The 21,829-nt window shown below is 44.3% G+C and overlaps 2 protein-coding genes and 1 long non-coding RNA gene across 3 annotated transcripts in view; 1 reads left to right on the top strand and 2 right to left on the bottom strand.

Moving 5' to 3' along the window:
• Positions 1-3,963, bottom strand: MRPL50 (mitochondrial ribosomal protein L50). Its single transcript, XM_061632783.1, has 2 exons — positions 3,796-3,963; positions 1-799 (listed from the first exon to the last, which is right to left on the bottom strand). Exons 1-2 carry the CDS (start codon positions 3,882-3,884, stop codon positions 418-420), a joined length of 471 nt encoding a protein of 156 aa, XP_061488767.1. The 5' UTR covers positions 3,885-3,963; the 3' UTR covers positions 1-417.
• Positions 3,612-21,829, top strand: part of LOC133387621 (uncharacterized) — a 27,463-nt gene continuing 9,245 nt past the window's right edge. The window contains exons 1-2 of the long non-coding RNA XR_009763523.1: positions 3,612-3,946; positions 15,584-15,720. This is a non-coding gene — a long non-coding RNA (uncharacterized LOC133387621). The remainder of the gene's footprint in view (positions 3,947-15,583; positions 15,721-21,829) is intronic.
• The window catches only part of ALDOB (aldolase, fructose-bisphosphate B), a 16,732-nt gene continuing 13,322 nt past the window's right edge, over positions 18,420-21,829 (bottom strand). Inside the window, exons 7-9 of the mRNA XM_061632767.1 lie at positions 21,479-21,653; positions 20,802-21,001; positions 18,420-18,974 (exon numbers count right to left, since the gene is read on the bottom strand). Of these exons, the coding sequence (XP_061488751.1) occupies positions 18,879-18,974; positions 20,802-21,001; positions 21,479-21,653 (471 nt within the window). The 3' untranslated portion in view covers positions 18,420-18,878. The remainder of the gene's footprint in view (positions 18,975-20,801; positions 21,002-21,478; positions 21,654-21,829) is intronic.

Here is a 21,829-nt window from a genome sequence, read left to right on the forward strand (position 1 = left end):
TTGCCAACTGAAAGAGACAGGAGTCCAGTGTTTAATAGCACTAATGCACACTATGTGGTTTTGACTAGACCAAATGTTACCTTAACATTACATTACATGTGACTGGTATTTAAACGCAAGAGACTCCTTTAAATAAAAGCAGAGGTAGCAGTGTAGACAAAGGTAGAAAGTGGAAAGGGGGAGAGAAATCAAAGCTCCCTCATTTCCCGTCTTTTGTTTCAGTAGCCAACATTTACTTCAAAAGTGACCAGTTTGAAAAAATAATATGCTTGAACATTCCCTTCACTATTGAGCATTCATAAGGAGGCAGTAACTACTCTGGAAATCTAGAAAAATCCAAGTCCTATATGAATCTATGTTGATGCTGTTATATGGATAAAAGTTCAGAATGATACTTTCATCCTTGTTCTCTGTGGCTCAGTATCGCCAGTTGATTTTCAGGTTTGGGGGCAGCTGCTGTGTGCTTAACTCATCAAACTTTGAGACATCTTTCACAGGTGTGCTGTAGAAAGCGAAGACATCTCTGGCACTCTTCATTTGGTGGAGCTGGGAATTAGGAACTGTGTGGCCTAGATCTGCCGCCAGCTGTGCCAAAAGGCGGAACTTTAAACTGCTCTCTCCCAGTGATGCCTTTTGCCAGTCCTTGGACACCGAGGAGCCAAAGATCTCTCTGATGCGAGACTCTAGGCGACTCTGGAGATCCTCAGGAGGAAGGTATTTTTTGCTTCGTAGAGGAGGACAAACCAGAACTGGCTCCTCTTTCACTGGAACAGCTGCTTCTAGGTCACCTTCCTTCTTCCTATTGAAAGAAGTTAGAAGAGTCCTTTTTAGATAGCGTTAAACATTTCTATCCTGTCCTGTATGAACAAAGGTTTATAATATAGCCTGGATCCTCACTCTAGCCTCATCAAGAACACTAGAACCTACCCTCAACAAGAACATTGAACCCTTCTGAGCCTAACAACAACTAAGCCCTTAGCTTAGCATGTATTTTAACCCAGGAGTCCCATATCCAGTTCTTCAGGCCTCTGCATTACACTAACAAACACCAATTTTTAGATGATGATGATTTTTTTAAATTATTATTATTATTATTGCCCTTCCTTTCACCAATATGTCCCAGGGTGGATTACAAAATCTAAAATACAGTATTATCAAGAATCACACAAATAGGGTGGGTTTTGAAAACATACATCACAGGAGCCAAAGGCCAGGGTAAAGAGGTGTGTCTTTAGCATTTGCCAAAAACTGTATAGTGAAGGGGCCAGACACACCTCTGTAGGGAGGAAATTCCACAACTCAGGGGCTGCCATAGAGAAATCTCTCTTCCAGACCACCATCCCCCAAACTACTTTTGTGGTGGAACGACCAAGAAGACCCCCTCTGCTGATCTTAACAACTGAGAGGGTCTATAGGGAAGGAGACGGTCTCTGAGATATTTGGGGTCTAAGTCATTTAAGGCTTTAACGTGAGCACCTTGAACTGGGCCCAGAAACAAAGTGGCAAACAATGCAACTGTTTAAGAACAGGGGTTGTATGAGTTCTAAAAGGAACCCCTGCCAGAAATCTGGCCGCTGCATTTTGGAACAATTGAAGTTTCTGAGTTGTAAGAACATAAGCGCCTGCTAGATCAGGCCAGTGGCCCATCTAGTCCAGCATCCTGTTATCACAGTGGCCAAGCAGATGCCCATGAGAAGCCCATAGGCAGCACCTGAGTGCAAAAGCACTCTACCCTCCTGCGGCTACCGGCAATTGGTTTTCAGAAGCATACTACAACTGACTATGCTGGCAGATCACAGCCATCATGGCTAGTAGCCATTGATAGCCTTTATCCTCCATGAATTTGTCTAATCTTCTTTTAAAGCCATTCAAGTTGGTGGCCATCACTGCCTCTTGTGGGAGTGAATTCCATAGTTTTAATTATGCACTGTGCTGAAGTACCTTCCTTTGTCCTGAATCGTCCAACATTCAGCTTCATTGAATGTCCATGAGTTCTAGTGTTATGATGGAGGAAAAAAAAATCTCTGTCCACTTTCTCCTCAAATGCTGCAAGCTGTCCTCATATAGAGTCGCTTCATCCCCTTGATCATTTTGGTTGCCCTTTTCTGAACCTTTTCCAACTCTACAATATCCTTTTTCAGGTGAGGCAACCAGAACAATATACAGTATTCCAAGTGTGGCTGCACCATAAATTATACAACAGCATTATGATATCTGCAGTTTTATTTTCAATACCTTTCCTAATGATCCCTAACATGGAATTTGTCTTTTTCACACCTGCCAGATACTAGGTCGACATCTTTATTGAGCTATTCAGTATGACCCCAAGGTCTCATTCCTGATCCGCCGCCACCAGTTCAGACCCCATGAGAGTATATGTGAAATTAAGATTTTTTTGCTCCAGTACGCATAACTTGACGTTTACGTTGAATTGCATTTGCCATTTTACCACCCATTCACTAAGTTTGGAGAGGTCCTTTTGGAGCTCTTCGCAATCCCTTTTGTTTTAACAACCCTGAACAATTTAGTATCATTGGGCTGTGGAGTTGGTATGTCAAACCTTCGACTCTGACTCCTCTATTTTTCTACTGTCCGACTCCGATTCCTTCATAAATGGCAAATGTATATTAATTTTTCTGCTGTCTGACTCTGACTTTCATAAATGGCAAATGTATATTAATGTATTAATATTAATAAATTAATATTAAATTAATATATTAATTTTATTTTGAAGTCAGAGACAGTACATTTTTACCGACTCCGACTCCACCCAAAATTGCTTCCGACTCCAACTCCACAGCCCTGTCAGCAAACTTGGCCACCTCACTGCTCACCCCCTAACTCTAGATCGTTGTCTTCAAGGGCAGCCCCACGTAGAGCACATTGCAATAATCCAATCCGGAAGTTACCAGAGCATGGAGTCCTGTTGCTAAGTCATCTATGTCCAAAAGGGACCATAGGTGGCAAACCAACCAGAGCTGAAAAGAGGCACTCCTAAGCCACCAAGGCCATGTGAGCCTCCAGCGATAATGCTGGATCGAGGAATAGCCCCAAGCTATTTATTTATTTATTTATTTAGTTACATTTATAAACCGCCCATAACCAATGGTTCCCTGGGCGGTGTACAACATACAAAAGTACAATATAAAATACAAATACGCTAAACAATATCAAAAACAACTAAGCAGTTAACACATCAAAATACTTAAAAATATATTAAATATATTAAATATATTTAAAATGAAGCTAGGAACCTGCTCCTTCCAGGAGAGTGCACCCTCCCCCAATCTAGAATAGGCCCTCTTCCCATCCCCTGGACTCGAGAACTTGGAACACATATCACTTCTGTCTTTTCAGGATTCAGCTTCAGTTTTGTGGCCCACATCCAGACCATCACTGAACCAGACACCTATCTAGCAGTTCAACCAACTCTCCCGATTCAGATGGAGCAGAGACAAAGAGTTGGGGGTCATTCTCACATTGGTCACCCTCCTTCTGATAAGGGTGATACTTTTTCTTTGAACATGCCATGTCCTCAGGGTTCCAAACAGCTCAAGCCTGCCATTTGTTTTTGTTTTTTAAACTCTTTTAAGACTTTAGGACTACGGAAGAAAAACTCTGAAGACAAGAAATCTGAAAACTGCCTAATCGCATGCACTGAACCTGAGCTAAAATGAATAAAACAGCCGCAGAATTGAAGGTGAAAGGCCCAAGGTCTCAGGGCTCTTTTTCCTGAGCACCATCGCCATTCCTCCGAACGAGATCCTCTTTCAGGTCCTTCAACAACCATCTTACCTTTGTCCTCCCCAGAACGCCCTATGAGGAGGGACCCCCAAACTCAGGCGCTGCCTACAGACCCGGAGAAGCCCCGTGGAAGCCGCCATCTTCCGGCACGCACCCAAGACTCCGCCCTTCTGAAGGCAATGAAGCCCAACCACTGCTAAGGGTAAGGAACCCGCTGCATCATGGGACTTAAGATACCCTGTTCTGCCATAGAGATAGAAAGAAGATTGAACCTACGAGTCGCCCAAGAGCTGCCTCGCTTAGGCTTCTGGGATTTGTAGTCGATAGGGGAAAGGAGTCCAACAGTTGCCTTGAAGACCTTGATCTCCGGCTTTGGAGTGTCTGCCTGAGCCACGGATGCGTGATTGACGACAGCCGTTCCTCCTACCCTCTGCCTGAGCAATGTATGTGTGATTGACGGCGGCCGCTCCTCCCACCCACAGGCAGTCTGTGCCTGCAGTGTTCAGCGCGGCCGCTAGGGCACGTCATAGTTTTGAATGAGGCGGCCGTTGGGAGGCAGGAGGTTGTCATTCTGAAGGAGACGGCAGTTGGGGCTAGAGGCAGGTAGGCTGCTGGCTCGGGCAGCGAGAGCGAGAGCGAGAGAGAGAGAGAGAGAGAGAGAGTCAGTGGAGTTTGTGGTGCGGCAGAGACACCCACCTTACTTGCAGGGCAGCTGTGTGGGTGCACTGGCAGGAGTTTCTGAGTGGCTCTGATGGTGTGGCCATGCAACCCTGACCTCACTGCACCCTGTCACATTCCAGTCCCATCAAGGTATGGTGCAGCACAACACCAGCTGCTGCAGTGTGTATTCCTATTAAGTTTCCTTCCTGTAGTGCATCCAGGAGAATGTGTAGAGTATGAATAAATACCCGTATTTATTGGAACAATAACATATCAAGAGAAGAGGTGACCACACAAATAACTGCTATAGACCTAGGCTCTGTCTGCACATAATGCTAAGTCAGCTTATGGCTTACAATGAATCAGCAAGAGTGCTGATGCACATTTAGACAATTTGGCTGCTTCATTCCTTTTTGCAGCCCTGCTGCCACCATGCTACCAGGAGGAGCTAAAAGGAATTTGAAAGGAATACCATGAAAAAAACAGACTAGGCTAGACTGCAACTAGATTCTGTTAACTGATGTCTTTCAGTCTAATTTTAATTTGTGAGATGGTCTCTTTCATACTTATAATTATGTGTGAAGCAGCTTCATTTCTGCAGGAGATGCTTATTTGAACCAGGCAAACTCAAGAGGGTGAGCATGATACTGCTCAGCTATGTTTGAGTTTCAGCTTTTTTCTTTAAGTAGTTAATCTCTTCCAGATGGTCAGAAAATGTTGAAAAGCTATTTGATTAAAGTCAAGGTTCTCAGTCCTCTTGATTGATGAGTAGCTGCTTTTTGATTCCTTAGATTCCCTAGTGGATACCTGCCTGATGTTAGCCCTCTTCAGACATTTACCTTCTGTGTTAAATCAACACGTGATGTATCTCTGGAAAACCTGGGTTCTACACCATATACCATGTATATAGATGGTGGTAGTACTGCTGCTGTGACTCACCTGAGCCCAGGCTGTAATCCATGCCCTAGTATAAATCTCCACTGAGCCTTAAATTCACTGGGTATCCATAGAAAAGCCCTAATCTCTCTGCCTCAGCATGCATCTTTTAATGGGGGAGTGAGTATAAACAATGCAAAGTGTGGAATTCCCGCTTCAAATGCTATGGGTCTTACAAACTTTAAAATTGCCAGGACTGCCATCTCAACCAGATGAAGTGCAGGTAGAGGAGAAACATGTACAACCAAAGGTATGTTGGATGATTACTTCCAACTGATTGATTACCTAGTAGGACATGCCACTTTTCTATTTAAAATTACTTTGCTTGTTATGCTGGGTGATCAGCTACAGTAAAACTAAGGGGGGAACTCCTCTAGCTGCACACATGCTCCCTCTACACACACAAGGGCACACACTGTGGGAAGATTGCTGGTCAAAAGTAGAAGAATCTTGGCTTTTTTTGAGTTTCGGGTACTCATAGTTAAAAGTGAAAAAGATGAGCTTACACTGCACTGCATTGCTTAAAAAGTAAAATTGAGTAGTGATTAAACCAGACAATTGAGAATGGAATTTAAACCTAGGCCTCTAAAATTTGAAACAAGTCAGAATATACTGTGTAGTTTATTCCCAACTGCAGTATGTAAATACTCATTTACATAAGTACAAGGAAGGACTCCTAGCAACCGCAAATAGTGCAGGGTCTCTTCATAATAGTGACTCCATGCCCTCTCACAGCTATGCCCACTTTCCACCTTCTCTCATCTTCCTTGTTCTCCTTGTCATCTCCAAGTCCGCACTTCACTACAATAGATGTCACTTGGAGCTAATAAGGGGGGCTGCATGTTAGCCATTGAGAAGAGTCTTCTCAGGGCCTGGCTCACTTTCTTTCACTCTGTTGGCTCCAATCATCATAAAAGGACAATGACTCGACTCAGTGGGTAATGTGCCCCCCTTTCATGCTGATTGACACATATATAGGAATCTGGCTGGGACCCTGGTCCCAAAAAAGTAAGGGGTCTATGACACCACCACCCCAACCCTGGATGACTACATCTCTGGTTAGAAGTAGAAAGAAAATAAAGTGTCTTTTTGTACAACATACAATCAAGTTAAGGAATTCAGGGCTGGATGGCCACTAATTTGGATGGTTTTTTTAAAAAAGATGCATCTATGAAGGATCATGTGTATCAAGCACATGATAGCTAAATGGAATCTACATTCAGAGGCTGTATACTTCTGGTTGGCACATCCTGATTTGCTTATGGGCGTTTGAAGTAATTTGTTTGGCTGCTGTTGAAGACAGAGTAGTTATGTTCAGATGTAATGCTAAACCATGGTGGCATATTGTGTGAATGAACAGCTATAGGTCACATACTCTCTTGTCCCATGCAATCAGAAGCAAGGGACATATTTGGGATATATTTGGGAGATATTTGTTGTTGTTAGGTGCCTCCAAGTCGACTGCGACTTATGGCGACCCTACGAATCAGTGACCTCCAGTAGCATCTGTCATGAACCACCCTGTTCAGATCTTGTAAGTCCAGGTCTGTGGCTTCCTTTATGGAATCAATCCATCTCTTCTTTGGCCTTTCTCTTTTTCTACTTCCTTCTGTTTTTCCCAGCATTATTATCTTTTCTAGTGAATCCTGTCTTCTCATTATGTGTCCAAAGTATGATAACCTCAGTTTCATCATTTTAGCTTCTAGTGATAGTTCTGGTTTAATTTGTTCTGACACCCAATTATTTGTCTGTTTTGCAGACCATGGTATCCGCAAAGCTCTCCTCCAACACCACATTTCAAATGAGTTGATTTTTCTCAGGGGGGGGGAGGGCAGAGAGGTGCCGGGGCTGAAGCGGCCCAGAGATCACCAAGGTTGCCTGGCCCAGAAGGCCCTGGCGTCGAGGCTGGGTGGGGCGGCTTCGGGGGGAAACGGAGGCAGGCGCACTGCACAGTGCACATGCTTATTGCTTAGGAGGAGGCGCTCTCTTCCTTTATTTTTATTTTTGTTCTTTTTCTTTTTCTAGTCCTCCCCTCTCTCCTGCTGCCTGTCGGTCCTATATAAGGCCTCATAAAGTAGAAAGGCAATTGCTGCCTACACTCACCCTGCTTGTATGGCCATAATATTAGGGGACACCCACTGCAGTAGCCAGCCGACACATAAAGTTGCAGTGCCTTATGGATAACTTTGTGGATGATCCCCAGTCAAGTCTTAGCAACAGCACAATGCTGACAGGCAGTTGCCAACTGCTTGCCTAGAATGCCCTCCCTTGTCCTTAACATGGCTGCAACCATATCTACTCAGAAGTAAGTCAATAGGACTTACTTCTGAGTAGATATGGTTGCAGCCATGTTAAGGACAAGGGAGGGCATTCTAGTTCTATGGGGCTTAGTTCCTTAATAAGCATGTTTACAGTTGCTGCCTTCAGGGGCATCCATCTGTGCTCCCATCTAACATCTCTGCAACACTAAGCTCCTTTCTTCCAATAATGGCCTGGCCTGAGAGCACGTAAACCCTTCTTGCCAGAAGCAAGTAAGCTAGATTAAATGTTCCCTAAAGGTGTTGAACTGTGACCTGGCAGACCAGGGTTTGAGTCCCCACACAGCCATGAAGCTCACTGGGTGACCTTGGGCCAGAGTCACTGCCTCTCAGACTCAGAGGAAGGCAATAGTAAACCACCTCTGTCTGAATACTGCTTACCATGAAGACCTTATCTGGGATCAACTTGAAGGCAGTCCATTTCCATTTTGCACCACCCTAAGCTTGTGAGAAAGAATGACCTTGTCACTTCAGATGGACCTAGGAACACCCTATTTTAGGTAAGATTTCTATTTTAATCTCCAATCAGAGAATTATTTTTTGAATGGTATGCTCCAAGCAACTGTGGTTGATACAATGTATCATGTTTAATGATGTCACCAGGGCCCGCCCCGTGACGTCACCAGGGCCCATCCCCATTTTCTCAGGTTTTTGGATGGCTCCGACCTGGCAACCTGGCGGGCCCTAGTGATGTCACGGGGTGGGCCCTAGTGATGTCACGGGGCGGGCCCTAGTGACGTCATTAAGCACGATACATTGTATCAACCACAGTTGCTTGGAGCATGCCATTCAAAAAAAATTCTCTGGAGATTAAAATAGAAATCTTACCTAAAATAGGGTGTTCCTAGGTCCATCTGAAGTGACAAGGTCATTCTTTCTCACAAGCTTAGGGTGATGCAAACTGGAAATGGACTGCCTTCAAGTTGATCCCAGATAGGATCTTCATGGTAAGCAGTATTCAGACAGAGGTGGTTTACTATTGCCTTCCTCTGAGTCTGAGAGGCAGTGACTGGCCCAAGGTCACCCAGTGAGCTTCATGGCTGTGTGGAGATTCGAACCCTGGTCTGCCAGGTCACAGTTCAACACCTTTAGGGAACATTTAATCTAGTTTACTTGCTTCTGGCAAGAAGGGTTTACGTGCCCTCAGGCCAGGCCATTGTAGGAAGAAAGGAGCTTAGTGTTGCAGAGATGTTAGATGGGAGCACAGATGGATGCTCCTGAAGGCAGCAACTATAAACATGCTTATTAAGGAACTAAGCCCCATAGAACTCAACAGGACTTACTTCTGAGTAGATATAGTTTGGATTGTGCTGTTAGTAATGCTTGACTAGGGATCCTCTGCAAAGACATCCATATCCAAGCAGGGTTGACAACCCCCTGCATGGAATGCCCTGGCCTTATCTTTTAATGTGGCTGCTCCAAACTTCTTTACAGATTTGACCCTTCACTTCAGAAAGAGGTCTGAGAAATGTGTAAGAGAAAAAAGATTCTCTACCCTTTCTGTCTACTCTGTGGGGTACTATAAACTCACTTGGACAGCCAATCCAATTCCAGCGAGTAATAATTGACAGAGAGAAAACACCCATGGTTTGGTCTACCTTCACAGGCAGCAGCTTGGGAACAACAACTGCAGCCACACTTTCAAATATGTGAATTCTCTTTTACCATTAGTGGGCAAAAAACAAACCATCATGCAACCAACAAGGCACATCGTCAATGGGTTTTAGGGGTTTAGTTGACCACATGGAACCACTGTTGTTGCTTCTATGGATGTAAGGGAGGAGGGTCAGAGGTACATGAAATGCAAACAGAAAATGAAAAAAGACAGTGATGCTTCTCTAAATGCAATACCATACCAACCACAGCAACACATACCAAAGGGTCAGTGTAACCCTTCAACTTCTGGGTAGAACTCTTACTAGGACATTAGGGACATTTCTTGGGAGGTGCAGTTCTGATGCCTTCTAGTTTACTTGCTTCTGGCAAGAAGGGTTTACGTGCCCTCAGACTTGGCCATTATTGGAAGAAAGGAGTTTAGTGTTGCAGAGATGTTAGATGGGAGCACAGATAGATGCCCCTGAAGGCAGCAACTGTAAACATGCTTATTAAGGAACTAAGCCCCATAGAACTCAATAGGACTTACTTCTGAGTAGATATGGTTGCAGCCATGTTAAGGACAAGGGAGGGCATTCTAGGCAAAACAGACAAATAATTGGGTCTCAGAACAAATTAAACCAGAACTATCACTATAAGCTAAAATGATGAAACTGAGGTTATCATACTTTGGACACATCACGAGAAGACATGATTCACTAGAAAAGACAAGAATGCTGGGAAAAACAGAAGGGAGTAGAAAAAGAGGAAGGCCAAACAAGAGATGGATTGATTCCATAAAGGAAGCCACAGACCTGAACTTACAAGATCTGAACTAAATAGGACTTACTTCTGAGTAGATACAGTTGCAGCCATGTTAAGGATAAGGGAGGGCATTCTAGGCAAGCAGTTGGCAATCACAATTATACAATTACCTCTAGTATTAAGGTAAAGGTAAAAATATGACAGAAATAAAACCAATAGCACCAGGTTACAAACAATTTTTTTATTAACAAACACTATCTTTAAGAGAACAAAGGCAGGTTACATCACCAATCAATCTGCTAATCATAATCCAATTGCTAGTCCCAACTAGAGTAGAGACCCACTGAAGCAATGAAATTGCAGCTGGTTTTAGACATTTATCTCTCTTACAAAAGAGAAGTGGATGACATCCAAGGGATGTTTTCAACCATTATAAACATTATAAACAGTATTACTCTTTATAAAAGAAAAACAGAATGAATGAACAAGGTGCTTTCACTGTAGGAACTGGTGTTAAATAACTAAACAGGATGAGTTTAGAATTTGTACTTCTCATTTGAAACACAAGCTTTAAGCAACCTTTGTTCTTCCTTCACATATTTAAAAAAATCAGCACAGTTCATGCCAGAGTTTAATTTGACACAAAGCTCTGCTTTAACAAGGGAAGGTAACATACGGTTCCTGTTGTCAGTCCATACGTTGCCCATTAGTGAAAACGCTCTCTCCACGAAAGCATGGCTTACTGGGATGGCAAACACTGCACTGACAACCTTCACCAGAATTCTTGATCTGATGCTCTTTAGCAACTGTACCCATTTCTCATCCAGAGGAAGATCAGATGTTCTGACCTCAGGCACAAACTTTTTAACCAGGCAAGTAAAGGCAAGTAAAGAAAATAGATACTCACTTTTCTCAACCACCTCTTATTTTTATTTACATCAGTGCCACCAAAGAAGATAATTTTCCTTGACTGATTATAGATGTTTCTACATTACATAAACCACATGAACGTTTTGAAAATGGAAATTGTACAGGACTATCCAATTTTCTAGTAGTTCAGCATTTAGTGTGGCCAACATTCCATCCAGATGGCAAATATTCTAAATGTGTTCAAAGTTCCACAAGTATGTTGATAGCAATACAGATAGATAGGAAGACAGACAGACAGGTGCAACCACTAAGTGGAGTCTGCCTTCCTCTAAGGTGTATATTCCTATATGTTTCCTCCTTAGCAATTGTGGCTTGGTTCCATAGATACTCTGAGGGAAAGTGTGGACAATTTTTTCCAACTCCTCCTCTCTGATTGGCTTAGAACTCCTGAAAAGCCTTTACTGATGGTCAGGGGTCCAGGGACCACCCTGAATGGGATGGACTGTGGCCTGAGGGAGAAGGATGGATTGTCAAAAATTAACTAGAATTAGCTTTCATAATTAAAGCATCACAAAACTCCCCCAGAGCCCCATCGCGGCCGCTGTCGCCCAGCGGCACCCACAGCAGGAGGAGTGAAGCCTGCGGCCGTCCTTTCCGGAGCCTCCTGCTGAGCCTGCAGGCCACATCAGCCCCGTCTCGGCAGCGGTTGCTAGGAGATGGGTCCGACGCGGCTTGTCAGCCTCAGCAGGAGCCGTGGAGGGCAGGCCGGGCCGGCTTCTTTTTAGCCCCAGAGCCGGTTCCCCTGCTCCGGAAAGGACGGCCGCCGGCTTCACCCCTCCTGCTGTGGGCGCTGCTGGGCGGCAGCGGCCGCGATGCCCCCCCCCAGCGGCGCCAACAACAGGAGGGGTGAAGCGGCCGGCCGTCCTTTCCGGAGCAGGAGAACCGGCTGGACTAAGGAGGAGCCAGCCCAGCCTGCCCTCCACGGCTCCTGCTGAGGCTGCCAGGCAGGCCGCGTGGGCCCCGTCTTGAGATGTTGGGCGTGGCAGCAGCCGTGATGCCCCCCAACCAGAGACTGCAGCCTGAGCCCCAGGGGAACTGGCTCTGGTTCTGGACCGGGCCGGGGCTAAGAGGGAGCTGGCCCAGCCTGGGCTCCACTGCCACCACTCGCCTCCACCCACGGCAGCGGCAGCGATGGCCCCCCCCCAACCAGAGACTGCAGCACGCAGCCTGAGCCCCAGGGGAACTGGCTCCAGGGCTAAGAGGGACTGAGGGAGCCAGGCTGAGCCAGGCTGAGCCAGGCTGGCCCAGCCTAGCCTCCACTGCAACCGCTCGCCTCCACCCACCCATGGGCCATCAGATCACCCTCACGCGCCTCACCTGTATGTTCTGTGGGTGCCAGTGTGGCGGGAGTGGACAGGGACTGCTGCTGGAGGGATCCCTCACTGTGGCGGCTGCTCAAGTCCTACCTGCCTGCCTGAATGATAAAGAGCGGAAGTCGGCCAGCCACAGCCCAACGTATGTGTGGTCAATCACGCATGCGTGGCTGAGGGGGCCAATAAAAAGCCAGAGTTCCACCTTTTTAAATTAAGTATAGCCGGAGGCCGGAGACGGCCCTCTTTTCCCTGAGTCTCCAGCAGAATGCCGGAGACCTGGCAACCCTACTGGTGCGCCTCAAACAGACGCCTGGCCTAGCCCTGCCCCCCCCACAATCCTCACAATCCTCCTGCCCAACCCGTTCTGTGCTGTCACTGTCTCTATGGCGATGCCCCACCCCGCGCGGCTCCTGCTGAGGCTGACAGGCCACGTGGGCCCCATCTCCTAGCAACCGCTGCCGAGACGGGGCCTATCATGCGGCCTGTCAGCCTCAGCAGGAGCCGTAGAAGGCTGGCCGGGCCGGCTCCTTAGCCCCGGAGCCTGTTCTCCTGCTCCGGAAAGGACGGCCGGCCGCTTCACCCCTCCTGCTGTGGGTGCCGCTGGCGGCAGCGGCCGCGATGGGGCTCAGGTGTCTGTGGCCTACATGGCACAGGGCGGACATTTTCCTGCGTTTGAGGAACCAGAGCTCTTAGCTCAAGACTTCAGGCAGTTTGTGAAGAAGGTGGAACGTTTGTAAGTTAACATTCAATGGCACAAGCTTTGCAGAGAGCGCTATGAACCAAGAGTTAGAAGTTTTCGGACAACTTAAAGTATTTAAAGCATTTATTACTGCTTAAGCTTTGGACAGACAAGGGTTTTCTATGAGAAGCTGGCTGCTGCAGCCATACAAAATAGTTTAAAAAAGGGGGAAAGAAGAATCCTATTCACATTAAAGCATTTTTTTAAAAAGCAAGACCGTAGCGTTGTTGTCTGTTTAATGTCATTTTACAAGATTTGTTACAAGATAGATTCCTTTTACATTTCATTGAAGCACCACTTTCACAAAATCACAAATATTAAATATTCTCACCCACACCAATTATGCTTTAGAAAATCATTTTCATTGAAACTGTTTAAGCCTAACTGCCATGCAACAAGGGCAATTTTTGGTAGATGGTCACAGCTGGGGAGTGATCCCCCTGCACTGCCCTAAGACCCCCTCAAGCAGTTAGTTTTTTAAAAAACAAAACACTTTGCATTTTGTGCCAATCTAAGCCCAAATGCTGTGCAAGAGGAAAAGGGAGGGAGAAGAGAACTAAACAAATGAGGGTATGTGCTGGTGGCTCTAGGCCCCCCACACTGCTGGGTTGTGGTCCTGACAGATTTTTCCTAAGGAAAAGCGGCCCATGGAGGAAAAGATTCATCACCTTTTTTTACAGTGCTCTGGATTGTAAAAGGATACTGGATTGTAACTGGATTTGCACACAAGGCTTAAAAAGTTAGAACTGGGAGCACTGTCAAGGGCTAAAGGCCGCTAAATTATAGGCACTCTTTCAGAAGCAAAGGCTGCAATTCAATACATGTCTACTCAGAAGTAAGCTCCATTGGGTTCAATGGGACTTACTCCCAAGTAAGTGTGTACTGGACTGCAGTCTAAATCAGTTTTCTCCCTAGCCATGCTATTTTATCTGAAGAAAGCAGTATTTTAAATAAATCCAATAGCTATAATATTTTGTACTACAGCCTGTGTTCAAGGAACTGATACAGTATCTTTTGTGCTTTATTAGCTAACAACAGGCATGTTATTTTAGAACAGCTTCTTTCTTTAGCCTCTTCCAGAACAATTAGGATACAATACAAAATGACACAAGGGTCACGTAATCTATAATGCTGCAGAAGGTTAGAGATACTTTTAATTAAAGGGTTTACAGTGAGATTATAGATACTGCCCTTTAAAGAGTTTACAGCTGTTCTGTCACAGAGCAGACAAACACCACTGTGAACAGTATTAGTTCAAATGCCCTATGTTTAAGATGTGGTTGCATCCCATTACGTAATAGATACTCTTAGACTTCCCATAGGTTTCTAACCTGGAAACTTTCAAGCAATACAAAATCCAGTTTGCAGTTCCTTATTACTGTTTGTTTCCCATCCCAAAATCTTGCCTGAGTGAATGTAGGAAAATATGAAGCTATCTATACATCTATCTTGAATGTGTCTGGATAATTTCCCCCCTGCCAAAACATAGTCTGGGATCTGCCACCATCTCTCAACTCACAGACCTGTTCCTAGATTAGTGGACCCTAAAGCAATACTTTTTGCCCTTTAAATTAGTTCTCCAAAGGCATTTCCTATAATCAGAGGTGGATCCACTTCAAGTTCCATCAGTTGGAAGGAAGTAGCTCTGGAGAATACAGCAGTGCTCAATACACATTTTAGAAGGAGAAAACATGGCAGTATTTAACCTTTAATACCGTTCTTTTAGAGTGCTTCACATACGTAATCTGAAAGCCTAGGAATGCACGTGATAAGATGTAATACAATCCGGGGGGGGGAAGTGTCATAGTCATAACTGGAGAGATGCCCGCACACCAAGATCACTACTTAAATAATAATACAAAATAAGCCAGTTACTAAAAAGGCAATTTGTTATCAGTGACCTTCTCTTAACTGTGGGAGTTTCATAGTACCTGTTAAGACTTGTCTGAAAATTCATACCCCAACTAGATATGAAGATTTAATATTTCTATAGTGCAATTTCACCCAAAGTTTATTTCTCGCCATGCAATCTGCACATGAAGATCACTAGGCTTGGGAACAGTATGTCTGCTCTTTGGAAGGAGGCAAAAGAAGTCTGAAAACAGATGTTCCACGTTTACCCCTAAACCAACAAACATACAAGTAAATTCTGAAAGATGAAGCCTTAGATGGTAAGGTCTGATGCAGCAGTTCAAAAAGCTCCATTAGAAAATCAGGAGCCGTGAGCTTCTACCCAGTTAGTATATTTCACACAATGTATCCATAATAATGCAAGTGCCATTGCAGGTTCAATTGCCATGTTAAAGGAGCTCTTGCAGGGGGGTGAAGGTTACCTCGTTCTGCAGTCCTGGAGAACTGTTGGCAATCAGGATAACTGGACAATCAGTACGATACAGTTCTGTATGGAACCTTTATGAATCTGGCTAAAATTCTTGTTCATCTGAACTCTAGATGGCCTTAGTCATGTCACTTGTTCATTATGTCCATGAGTAAATTCCACAAAAGTCAATAGAATGTACTCTGAAGTAGCCATGTTGTTACATGCCTTCAAGTCAATTACAACTTATTTATTTATTTATTATTAGATTTATATCCCACCCTTCCTCCCAGCACGAACCCTTATGGCGACCCTATGAATCAGCGACCTTCTGGCGACCCTATGAATCAGCGACCTCCAAGAGCATCTGTCATGAGCCACCCTGTTCAGATCTTTCAAGTTCAGGTGTGTGGCTTCCTTTATGGAATCAATCTTGTTTGGCCTTCCTCTTTTTCTACTTCCTTCTGTTTTTCCCAGCGTTATTGTATTTTCTAGTGAATCATGTCTTCTCATGATGTGTCCAAAGTGTGATAACCTCAGTATCATCATTTTAGCTTCTAGTAATAGTTCTGGTTTAATTTGTTCTGAGACCCAATTATTTGTCTGTTTTGCCTAGAATGCCCTCCCTTGTCCTTAACATGGCTGCAACCATATCTACTCAAAAGTAAGTCCTATTGAGTTCTATGGGGCTTAGTTCCTTAATAAGCATGTTTACGGTTGCTGCCTTCGGGGGCATCCATCTGTGCTCCCATCTAACATCTCTGCAACACTAAGCTCCTTTCTTTCTACAATGGCCTGGCCTGAGGGCACGTAAACCCTTCTTGCCAGAAGCAAGTAAGCTAGATTAAATGTTCCCTAAAGGTGTTGAACTGTGACCTGGCAGACCAGGGTTCGAATCTCCACACAGCCATGAAGCTCACTGGGTGACCTTGGGCCAGTCACTGCCTCTCAGACTCAGAGGAAGGCAATAGTAAACCACCTCTGTCTGAATACTGCTTACCATGAAGACCCTATCTGGGATCAACTAGAAGGCAGTCCATTTCCAGTTTGCATCACCCTAAGCTTGTGAGAAAGAATGACCTTGTCACTTCAGATGGACCTAGGAACACCCTATTTTAGGTAAGATTTCTATTTTAATCTCCAGAGAATTTTTTTTGAATGGTATGCTCCAAGCAACTGTGGTTGATACAATGTATCATGTTTAATGACATCACTAGGGCCCGCCCCATGATGTCACTAGGGCCCACCCCCATTTTCTCAGGTTTTTGAATGGTTCCGACCTGGCAACCCTATTTCAGACACAATATGTGCATATGGTTGTGTTTGGAAGCATATTGTTCTCTCTCCTCAGGATAACAGAACAGGTACAAAATCAGGGACAGGTTATTTTAATTTAAGGCCAGTAGCTCATACTTCTCATTCTTGTTCCCTCCCATGTGAGTGACCATATCTTAGAATACAAATGCATTCACTGTTATGCTAATTACAGAACAGATGTAAGCCTTCATATGATATGTAACTATCCACAGATATGGGCCATGGTGAGATCTGTGTATGCACCAATGAGCATTCATTCAAACAGAATAGTTCACTTTGCTCTTATTAGCCTACCTCACATGATTCGCTGCAAAACCTTGGAAGAATATGCGCAGCCTGATTATATTAATCTTGTTTAGTTAGCCAAGATATGCCCCATTGTGGTGTAGTGGTTAAGGTGTTGGACTATGACCTGGGAGACCAGGGTTCGAATCCCCACACAACCATGAAGCTCCCTGGGTGACCTTGGGCCAGTCATTGCCTCTCAGCCTCAGAGGGAGGCAATGGTAAACCCCCTCGGAATACCACTTACCATGAAAACCCTATTCATAGGGTCGCCATAAGTCAGAATCGACTTGAAGGCAGTACATTTATATTTACATTACTTCTAAAAATTCCAGTCTCCCTTGAAAGTTCTGCTTTTCATGTGCTTGTGTGCCTATGTATGCTTCCTGACTGTCATTATTCTGTGAGAGGAATTCAAACACATTCTGGAACTGCAGTTTCAAGCAATTAAAGTGGATGCATGGTTCTGTCACCTTAGCACAACAAATCTACTTTAGAAAAAACAGCAGACTTTTTATTATTATTTGAACAGTGGTGGGAAAATTATTGAAAAGTGTAGGATGAACAAATGATTAATGGGAAGACAAATCAGAATGAATGCAGGACGAACACTCACTGTTATATAACTGCCCTGTAAACAAATCAGAATGAATGCTGAGTAAAGTCTAGATATAGTTTAAACACCACACAAGCTTTGGTTAAACAAATTAGGATGAATATTGAATAAAATATTGGTTAGGGAAGCCCTATGACTTTCAGACCTGGATTACATTCACACCATGCATTTATTCTACTATTATTACACTTTAAACAGTTATGGCTTCCCCCAAAGAATCCCGGGAAGTGTAGTTTGTGAAGGGTGCTGAGAGTTGTTAGGAGACCTCTATTCCCCTTATAGAGCTGCAGTTTTCAGAATTCTCTGGGAAGAGGGACTGATTGTTAAACCACTCTGAGAACTGTAGCTCTGTGAGGGTAACAGGCAGGGGTTACCTAACAGCTGTCAGCACCCTTCACAAACTACCCTTCCCAGGATTCTGTGGGGGGAAACCATGACTATTTAAAGTGGAATAATTGTGGAATAAATGTATGGTGTGAATCTGGCCCTGCACAACTTGTGACCTTTCCAAACTGAATGCAGCCCAACAGCCATACCTCTAAGGGCACTTCCAGACTGTTGCTATTTTGGGGTGGAAGTCCATCACGTACTGGCAAATTCAGGTTGCGCAATTATAGGTGTATAAGGACAGTGATGAGGAAATGCACTGGAAAGTGTGGGTAACAGTTGTTTTGATGCAACATCATCTAATCTCCCTGTAAACAAACCAGAGTGAATGCTCATTAAATAGCTAACATTGTCTAATCTCCCTACAAACAAGTCAGCATGAATGCTCAGCAAACTGGTCGGCTATATGCTCCCTAAGAAAAGTTTAATCAATGAATAGTTGACAATCAAAAACAAAAATATAATGAGACAGGAAATGAATGGAAATGGTACACATGGCTAGAGTTTCTTAGTTGTTTAATCTTTTCACTTTGGCAGGAATTTTATTCACAGCTTATGCACTGAAAACATTATGGATTAAAAATGCATTTCATGTTTTGTGTGTCATGCCTGGTGTTCTATGTCAGCTGGCAATGATGTCAGGGGACGGGGAGAGGGAAGAGTAAAAATATAAGGGCTGAAGGTATCCAGCTCTCTAGCTGGCTATGGAAGCCATCTAAAAAAACCCCAAGAAACCAGCTATCCAAAGAGAGGATTGAATTGAAGTCAGTGAAAGATGGATTCATAAAACCTGTCCAATTTCTTTGGAAGGTGTAGATGCAATTACAAGTGTGCAATGGGGCCTATTATTCCAATCCATTTGTTTGCAACTGCCGATTAGGGTGTAGCACAAGTTGTTTTCCTTCTGGAGCTCCTGCCAGCTGCAAGGAGAGGCAGGATATTTGCACTGTTTTATGAACTAGTAGGTGTAACTGGCAGTAAAAAGCGACTGAGTGGCTGCGGCACTGCTCTTTCCAGTGGTGATGTATTGGCCTTTGCAAGCTAAGCCATTTATCTGAAAATAAAAGGAACAGCTTGTCAGTTATAGACTGGGAATTAGGAACAGACAACCAAACACAATATGTCTGTGTTCACATATGGTCTCAAAACAGCAGTAGTTTGCTACAATGGCAAAGTACGTCCTTTTATGTATTGGAGGAAATGACTGAGCTGGTGAATGTGAACGCACCCAAAGAATGCAGTGTGAATCCTGAACAAAGTGTACTGGCAGACTACAGAAGAGAATGGAGCCTGTTTAGTTCTAAGGTTTAACTCTCACTCTTAGGCATGTTAGGTGAGTGTTTAAATAGAAAGCCATCAAGAATTATTTAGTGCTGCGATTCTCATCGCTGCATCAGGGTAAGTGATTTAGAGCAATCACCTATGGGAAGCAAATTTGAGTCTTGGTGGTTTCCCCCCAGATTATGTCCCAGGAATAGCTGGATCTCTGTTAGGGTTGCCAGGTTCAGGGCCTGAGACTGATCCTGTATCTTTAGGAGAAGAGAAAGTCAGCCAAGTGCAGGTGTTCTTGCAACCCTGTAATGGGAAAAACCACAAGGTGGAATTCTGCCTTCCTCCTGCACAACTTTTAAAGATACAGAAGACCTCTTGGTTTCCAGGCCAGGCATCCAAGAGGTCTTCTGTATCTTTAAAAGTTGTGCAGGGGGAAGGGAGAATTCCACCTTGTGGTTTTTCCCATTACAGTTTTGCAAGAAAACCTGCACTTGGCTGACTTTCTCTTCTCTTAAAGATACAGGATCAGTCTCAGGCCCTGAGCCTGGCAACCCTAATCTCTGTAATTCATCCCTGTAGTGCCATTCAGTAGAACTACAGAGAGGGGGTCGTATGTGAATAAAGTGATTAACTCATTAAGAGGAACCTCACTTTCCTTACAAGTGTCAGTTGCAATATACAAGATAGCCACCACAAGAACAAACATTTCCTACATGTAGATCTACATTTAAGGCACTGAAGTGGTGGCAGGATGAAGCCCCTTCCCCCTTAATTAGAGCAGATTAGCTAATGAGGAAGGGATCCAGCTTGCTATTTCACTCCTTTTTTGTGGGGAAAAATGAGCTAGCGGGGCCAGAACTCAGGATTTATTTATTTACTTACTTTACAAACATAGGTTCTAAGGATTATAGGAAATGAGTTCAAGGTACAGGCAAGGGCTTCTGACCTTATCCCTGTAGTTTATTTGTCCTGTGCATTTTAGAAGTCTAGAGAGTCAAACAAGTGCCAACCTGGCACCCTCCAGATGTTCTGGCCTACAACTCTCATCAACCCCAGCCAGTACAGCATCTGGAGGGTGCCAGGTCGGCAAAGACTGAGATAAACTGATTAAAACAATAACAGCAATGCATGCAAACACAACAAAATATGAGAGGATTAAAGCAAGGGGAATCTCAAGGCAATCTCACACATTACTCAGCAAGAAAACCACATTTGCCACAAGTATACAGATAGCTCCAGCCAATCCCAGTCCTTTCAGTGATCTACCTGTTTGCTGCATCCACAGGTTGGTTTTTATTAGCATACACTTAAAAACTTGACATATTTTAAGAGGCCCAAGTACCACAGGAAAAGGAGTTCTAATCATGTGCTGATTATTTCCCTCTAATGTTACTTTCAGTACTTCTCTGCATTGGGATTCTGGTTCCTTTAAAGATGCTCACTGAAAACATAAAAAGACAGCTGCCTTGTAACAAGTCAAACCATCTAATTATCTACATTGACTGGCCAGCACCTCTGGCCCTACCTCGAGATGCCAGGGATTGAATCGGGGACTTTTTGCACGCAAAGCAGATTATCTGCCACTGAGCTACAGCTATTTTTCGCTTACCTGGGCCCGTTTGCAGAACGCCTCCTGTGCGGCCTTTTTGTTCTCAGGTTTGCCGGACCAGGCAGCCAGAGCCGATGCTTGTAGGGCCCGTCCGTATGAGAAAGTCAGCTTCCAAAGTTTAGGCAGAGGGCAGAGATTGATGGCATTGAGGTTGACTGAAGCCTCCTCTTCACTTTGGCCCCCAGAAAGGAAACAGATTCCTGCAGTTTGAAACGAAATGCAAGATATCAAAGGTTAAAGACGAATGTGTCAGAAAGAAGAGGGATAGACGGGAGGGATAGAGCTGGATGAATCAAGATGCTAAGTATATCACATAATAGGGCTCAGTCACACTAGAGCCCCTCCAAGGCTGGTTTTGCACATGCTGATGGTAGGATCAAGTTATTGCACTTGTTGACGGTAGGATCAAGTTATGGCTTGTATATATGGTTGAGAATTACACCTTCACCCATACACATAATTTTCACATTATTCAGTCTCTCCTGAAGTATAGTATTTTCCACTGGAGATGTTTTGCACATCTGGTTGATTGGCAGCAATTACAGTAATGTGACAAACCTGTTTGCACAAACCAAATGTAGTGGACATGCATTTGTAAATCAAGTACAGAATAAATCAGGGTGCCAAAACGCAGCCTTAAATAAAAACTGATGAGATTGAAAGGGCTGGAGAATTGCCTGGAACAGCTGCTGGGACAGTGCGACGGAGAGCTGTGACTGTTGCCATGGCCACCTCTTCAGGGGTGTACTTTTTGGGACAAGAATGCCCAGCAGTCACCATGTTGGGCTTCAGCAGTGTTCCTTCCAGGTAGACATGGTGGTCATTCAGGGCCTTATACACAGCAGCCAGCACCTGGGAAGTTGAGGCAAAACACATTTGAGTAAATATGCAATGGATCTTGCTCTTCGTCCTACTTTGTTCAAAGGGGTTTACTCCAAGGCCAGTGAGCACTAGATTGCTGCCTCTAGGTAGGATTGCTCTACTGCGGGGACGGGGCTTACTGCTGGGTGTACACATGGTGAAGTAGA

This window comes from Rhineura floridana, chromosome 1, assembly GCF_030035675.1.
Source record: "Rhineura floridana isolate rRhiFlo1 chromosome 1, rRhiFlo1.hap2, whole genome shotgun sequence".
NCBI lineage: Eukaryota > Metazoa > Chordata > Lepidosauria > Squamata > Rhineuridae > Rhineura > Rhineura floridana.

Excerpts from the sequence above, each read along its gene's own strand:
- MRPL50 (XM_061632783.1), bottom strand. The coding sequence starts at position 3,884 with ATGGCGGCTTCCACGGGGCTTCTCCGGGTCTGTAGGCAGCGCCTGAGT. Across the intron at positions 800-3,795 it reads GCGTTCTGGGGAGGACAAAG|GAAGAAGGAAGGTGACCTAG; the intron begins GTAAGATGGTTG and ends TTCTTTCAATAG.